Below are 7,500 nucleotides of genomic sequence, written 5' to 3'. Positions count from 1 at the left end.
TTGACCAGATACTGAACCTAACTCAAAGTCTCCGAAAGAGGACATAATTAAAATAATATCGAATCATGAAACCTCATATTTGAAGGCCAACCTTTAACCTTAAAATAAACTTACATTATACATTATACATTATACATTATACATTATACATTATACATTATATATTTCAACTTAAATGTATAACGCATAAGTGAATGTTATTAAATTTATATCATTTACAATTTTGGATGAATTATCAAAGAGAGATTCTGTCTTTCATGATTTCTCTGATATTTGAGTCTCGTCAGCTGTGGCTGGAATATCCTGGAATATTCATATTGAAACGATTTTGACGTTAGAAATATTGATATATATAAATATTTTCTTCAGGTACGTTGGTGTGATTGCTGTTGGAATCAATTTATTATTATTATTATTATTATTATTATTATTATTATTATTATTATTATTATTATTTATTATTATTAGTATTATTATTATCATTATTATTATTATCATTATTACTAGCTAAGCCACAACCCTAGATGGAAAAGCAAGATGTTATAAGCCCAGGGGCTCAAACAGGGAAAAATAACCCAGTGATGAGAGGAAATAATGAAATAAATAACCGGTATAAGGAGTAATGAACAATTAAAATAAAATATTTTAAAAGTATTAACAACATTAAAACGGATATTTGATATATAAACTATAAAAGGACTTATGTAAGCCTGTTCAATATTAAAAGTTTTTCTGCGAGTTTGAACTTTTGAAATTCTACTGACTCAACTAACCAATTAGGGAAGATCATTCCACAACTTGGTCACAGCTGGAATAAAACTTCTAGAATACTGTGTAGTATTGACCCTCATGATAGGGTATAATTCATTAGGTTATATATGAAACACTGCACTATGATAAGAGATACAGTAACCTAAGTCATTCGAACTTGTAGCAAATGTTTTTATGTTGACCAGGCTGACATAAGTCTTTTTATAGTCTATAGATGAATTATCTGTTTTAATGTTGTTAATGTTTTTTAAGATATTTTATTTTTTATTTTTCATTACTTCTTATATCGTTTATTTATTTCCTTGTTTCATTTCCAAACAGGACTATTTTTCCCTGTTGGAGCCCTTGGGCTTATAGCATCTTGTTTTTCCAACTAGTAGCTTGGCTAGTAATAATAATAATAATAATAATAATAATAATAATAATAATAATAATAATAATTGCAGCAAGTCTCGTCTTCCAGGTATACACAGCAAGGCTTCATACATCATCAGCATTTTCTAATAAATAATAATAATAATAATAATAATAATAAAAATAATAATAATAATAATAATAATAATAATAATAATAATAATGATAATACTTGCATAAGTCTAGTCTTCCAGGTATACAGCAAAGCTTCATACATCATCAGCATTTTCTAATAAATAATATGCTTTGTACGAATCAGATTTTCAAAGACTCCCCTGAATATAAATATTCTTTGAATGAATGGGTTCTCCATCAGTTCCCCAAATTTATAAGACCAAATCACACGTCGGTAATAAATCGAAATAGTCATAATTACGAGTCTTCTCTCACAAGCCTCCCACTGAATAATTTCCTTATGTGTGTAATTAATTAATATGCGTGGCCGATGTGGTAACGTCCCTGACTGTTGAACGCCAGACTGGGGTTCGAGTCCCGATCCAGCACGTTAGTTCCTTTAGTCGCTGCAACCTCACCATCCTTGTAAGATAAATATCGGGTTTTAGGGGAGCCTATAGATCTATCTGCTGAGTCATAAGCAGCCATTATCTAACCCTCCTTAGTCCTAGCTTGGATGGAGAGGGGGGCTTGGGCGCTGATTCTATGTATATATGGTCAGTCTCTAGAGATTGCAAAAAGAGCAGTGGAGAGAAGAGAAGACGATGGATTGACAAACAAATAAAGTTTGAAGATTTGGGCTGCCTTAGAAAGTCACAAACAGACGCAAGTGGAAGGACATGTATGAGGCTTTTGTTCTGCAGTGGACCAGTAACGGCTGATGATCTATCCATTTATGTATATATATATATATATATATACATATATATGCATATATACACATACTGTTTATGTGTGTGTGTGTATATATATATATATATACATATATATATATATATATATATATGTATATATATATATATATATATAGATGTATATATATTGTATATACTGTATGTGTGTATATATATGTTTATGTACAGATATACGTATATATATACACACAAACATATATATACATATATATATATATATATATATAGAGAGAGAGAGAGAGAGAGAGAGAGAGAGAGAGAGAGAGAGATAGATATAGATATATACTGCATATAGAAATACCAATTTAAGTAATCCTATATTTACCTAAATTATGGCATATATTAATGTAACTAGCGAGTTGTACCAAACAATGAAATAACGTAAACCAAAAGTCATCCCTAAAATCACCTTAAAAAGCATAAAAATTACCTTAAAAGCCATAAAATTACCTTAAAAAGCCATAAAAATTACCTTAAAAAGCCATAAAATTACCTTATAAAGCATAAAAATTACCTTAAAAAGCCATAAAATTACCTTAAAAAGTCATAAAAATTACCTTAAAAATAATATAGTAATTATACAAGGAAACTAAATTCATTAATACATTATATGAAATCTGTGGTCATCTAGATGATATATTGATAAATCCGGAAATTGCCAATTGGAATTTGATATGAAACCTTGATATTAATTTGCTCATTTAATTGTTTTTGGTTGTGACAATTTCTTTATTATTTATTATTTATTATTTATTCGTTATTATTTATTATTTATTATTTATTATTTATTGTTCATTATTTAATATTTATTATTTATTATTTATTATTTATTATTTTTTTATTCATTATTTATTGTTTAATATTTAATATTTATTATTTATTGTTTATTGTTTATTGTATATTATTTAATATTTATTATTTATTATCAATTATTTATTGTTTATTATTTAATATTTATTATTTATCATTTATTTTTATTATTTATTATTCATTGTTTATTATTCAATATTTATTATTTATTATTTATTGTTTATTATCTAATATTTGTTATTTATTATTTATCATCTATTTTTATTATTTATTATCTATTATTTATTGTTTATTATTTAATATTTATCATTTATTATTTATCATTTATTTTTATTATTTATTATCTATTATTTATTATTTATCTTTTATTGTTTATTATTTAACATTTATTATCGATTATTTAATATTTATTATCTATTATTTATTATTTATTATTCATTCATTAATATTGCAACTCATAAAATACTGGAGGAATCTTTCATGAACTAGGAAAGCCCTCTGAGAGTGCAGACCTCCACCACAGCAGCTAATTCTCAAGGTTCAGGGGTTGCAGTAACGTCCCTGACTGGTGAACGCCAGACGGGGGTTCGAGTCCCGCTCAAACTCGTTACTTCCTTTGGTCGCTGCAGCCTCGCCGTCCTTGTGAGCTAAGGAGGGGGAATTTGGAAGAGACTATAGGTCTATCTGCTGAGTTGTCGCAAGCCATTGCCTGGCCCTCGCTGGTCCTAGCTTAGGCGCTGATCATATGCATATATGGTCAGTCTCTGCTTGATAGAGCAATGTCACTGTCCCTCACCTCTGTCATTCATGAGCGGCCTTTAAACCCTTTAAACCTTTAGGGTTAATTCGGTCGACCTTTAGCTCGACCTTGACCTTGACCTTTGACCTAGGATTTTCAAAATGGAATTCACTACTCTATGAGTAAAACTGTGACCTGGAAGTTGTTCATAAACAAACAAACAAACACACAAACAAAGGGAAAAACTTAGCCTCCTTCTAACTTCGTTGGCGGAGCTAATAATGATTAGGAATCAGAGGAAGCCAGTAGTAAGGCAAGCCAATGTCTCTCATAGCTTATATATTTACTAATTTCCTTTCCTCACTGGGCCACTTCTCCTGTTGGAGCCCTTGGGCTTATAGCATCTTGCATTTCTAACTAGAGTTGTAGCTTACCAAGCAATAATAATAATAATAATAATAATAATAATAATAATAATTTTAATAATAATAATTATTATTAATATTATTATTATTATTACTATTATTATTATTATTATTATTATTATTATTATTATCATTATTATTATCATTATTATTATCAAAGCTATAACCCTTGCTGGAAAAGCAGGGTGTTATAAGCCCAAGGGCTTAGGAAAGAAACAAGGACATAAATAAACTACAAGAGAAGTAATTAACAATCAAGACAAAACATTTTAAGAGAACAATAACAACAATAGAACAATCTATCATATTATATAAACTATGAAGAGAGACCCATATCAGTATATTCATCATATAGACATTTACTGCAATCATAAACTTTTGAAGTTCTATAAATTCAATTATGTATAGTCAATTCTTTTTAGTGAGGCAGATTTGCACCGACTCGCAGGGGTGCCCTTTTAGCTCGGAAAAGTTTTCTGATCGCTAACTGGTTGGGCAAGATAATTCTAACCAATCAGAAAGCAGGAAACTTCTCCGAGCTAAAATGGCACAGCTGCGAGTCAGTGCAAATGCGCCTCATTAAAAAAAATTGAGTATAGTTTAGGGTGTTTGTTTGTGGATATAAACAAAGTTTTTGTATAATTGAAGGTTTACGTCAGCCTCGACCGGATAAAGGAAATGTAAATGGAATAAGATATTATTATTTACAAGTGATGTATAATTCCTTCAAAACAATAGACTACACGCACGATAAAAAAAAGCCATTGTGTCTCCGGAAATGTTTTTATATCAAACGGAAGTTCATAATTAACCTGTAATATCATAACGTTTCGAAACTTCGAAACACAGTCTTTGTGCGGCCGTTGTCACAGCGAAACCTCTTTCGTTGTGTCGCTGTAGATTTGCGATTTTGCTGAAACATCTGGATTATCAAGTAGCTGGAAAACTGGAACGTCTGGATTATCGAGTGGCTAGAAGACTGGAACGTCTGGATTATCAAGTAGCTGGAAGACTGAAGCGTCTGGATTATCAAGTAGGTAGAAGACTGGAACGTCTGGATTATCGATTAGCTGGAAGACTGGAACATCTGGATTATCAAGTAGCTGAAAGACTGGAACATCTGGATTGTCGATTAGCTGGAAGACTGGAACATCTGGAATAGGCCTCTGGATTCTCCGTTTCATCATGAAAGTCCTGATATTAGCAGTTTTCATATTAGTAAGGTTCCCTTTTATGTACCTTCATTGATGTCAGTTTATTATGATTTACAACTTCGATGACAGTGATGAAATAGTTCATCCAATAAGTCAATGATCATTAAAAGCTAATTTTTTTGTACCTCTTGTACATCTGGCAACAACTTATGATTTTAGTTTGTTACTTCCTTATTCATGAAACGAATTATACAATTAATTAGAATTAATGAATACTTTGTAAAAAACATAAATCTAGTATGAAATTTATTATTATGGCACAAAATATTTTATTTTCATTGTTCATTGCTTCTTGTATAGTTTATTCATATATATTTACTTTCCTCACTTGGCTATTTGTCCCTGTTGGAGCTCTTGTGCTCATATCATCTTGCTTTTCCAACTAGGGTTGTAGCTTAGCTAGTAATGATAGTAATATCGATAATGATATTGATAAACAATACATGGTTAAGAAACTAATATTAATACAACATGAATATTACTCTGAATATATTAGATTTGCGATAACAAATAGTACAGTGGTTATCCATCTTCCAGATACTTTGGGCTGGAGTTATCCTCTCTCATCGTAGAGGCCATGGGTGAGTTACATTCTTCCTTTATAATATATATGTATGCTGTTTGGGTCAGTAAGACGAAACGATATACGAAAGAGGAAACAGATGCCTTTCTTAAGAGTAAATTTCAATATGATCGGTGGCTTTTGAAGAATATCTATAAAGAAAGAATGAATAAAATGTCCACCAAAAAGTATATAAATTATTGTTTTTGAGTAACTAAAAATTAAAATCAAGAGTTGTGATGTTGTAAATTGTTAAATCAAATGGATTTGTTTATAGAAAAATGCAATTAAATGTAATTATACTGTAAATATTGTGATTGTAAAGAAGATGTATTTTAACTTTTTAATAAAAAGATAAAATTAAAAAAAATAAAATAAAATAACATCATCTGGATTCACTCATACGTTTTCTATATCTTCCGAAATTCGTAGTATTAATCTGACAAACGTCGGTGGAGCAGAGTTAAGATTGAAAGGTTTCACCTGGAACTCCATAAATTCTCTTCTAGAAGAGACACTACAAAATCAAATCATTATTCTCTAGTCTTGGGTAGTGGCATAGCCTGTGTACCATGGCCTTCCACTGTCTTGGGTTAGAGTTCTCTTGCTTGAGGGTACACTCAGGCACTCTGTTCTATCTTATTTCTCTTCCTCTTTTTTTTGAAGTGTTTATAATTCATATATGAAAGATCTGATCTAACATTGTTACTATTTTTAGTATATTTTATCTAGATTACTTATTACTCCTCTCGTAGTTTTTCTTTTTTATTTCCCTGTTTCCTTTCCTCACTGGGCTATTTTTCCCTGTTGACAAGATTTTCTATTTCTTTTACAGTCGCAGATTCGGACGACATAGAGGATCAGGTGAATGAATATCTTCTTTTTTTTTTAATTTCATGATGAATTACATTTTCAAGTGATTATAGAATTAAGAGCATTTTTCTGCATATGTATATGATTGAGTACTCGTATACTTTAACTTTGAATACACAGGATATGCATTGTCTGATGGAAAGGTTTAGCTATATGCAAACATATTTTCTTTATATATATATATATATATATATATATATATATATATGTATATATTTATACACACGCATATATATACAGTATATATATATATATATATATATATATATATATATATATATATGCTGTATATATGGGCTGTATATGAAAGCTATACATAATTACATATGTATATATATATATATATACACATATGCATATCTATAAATATATGTATATATACAAGTATATATAAATAAATATATATATATATACATATATATATAAATACTATATATATATATATGTATATATATATATATATATATATATATATATATGTGTGTGTGTGTGTGTATATATATATAATGTATATATGTAGGCTATATATCATTACACACACAGCAACACACACACACACATATATATATATATATATATATATATATATATATATATATATATAGTATATATACTAGTGTATATATATGTATATGTGTGTATGTGCCTGTCTATATCTTTTTATATATCTATGCGCATATCCAACTTTCATTATCGTTATTCAGAGAAAATCCAATACTTCACAAAGTACATCATCACAATAATCATCACCTATCTCAGGACGATTTGGGGCCCGCAACTGCCGGAAATGGTCCCACGGTGGTTCCCGAATCTCGTACATTGA

At 29.2% G+C, this 7,500-nt stretch overlaps 1 protein-coding gene across 1 annotated transcript in view; it reads left to right on the top strand.

The window, feature by feature from the left end:
* The first annotated feature begins 4,887 nt into the window (after positions 1-4,887).
* The window catches only part of LOC137627420 (uncharacterized), a 26,658-nt gene continuing 24,045 nt past the window's right edge, over positions 4,888-7,500 (top strand). The window contains exons 1-4 of the mRNA XM_068358508.1: positions 4,888-5,246; positions 5,780-5,823; positions 6,640-6,668; positions 7,437-7,500. The exon at positions 7,437-7,500 is cut by the window's right edge and continues 121 nt beyond it. Coding sequence (XP_068214609.1) covers positions 5,214-5,246; positions 5,780-5,823; positions 6,640-6,668; positions 7,437-7,500 — 170 coding nt within the window. The 5' untranslated portion in view covers positions 4,888-5,213. The remainder of the gene's footprint in view (positions 5,247-5,779; positions 5,824-6,639; positions 6,669-7,436) is intronic.

The sequence above is a fragment of the Palaemon carinicauda genome, chromosome 35 (genome assembly GCF_036898095.1).
Source record: "Palaemon carinicauda isolate YSFRI2023 chromosome 35, ASM3689809v2, whole genome shotgun sequence".
Classification (NCBI taxonomy): Eukaryota; Metazoa; Arthropoda; class Malacostraca; order Decapoda; family Palaemonidae; genus Palaemon; species Palaemon carinicauda.
The sequence above is the reverse complement of the archived record's forward strand: the minus strand, read 5'-3'. Positions and strand labels throughout refer to the sequence as shown.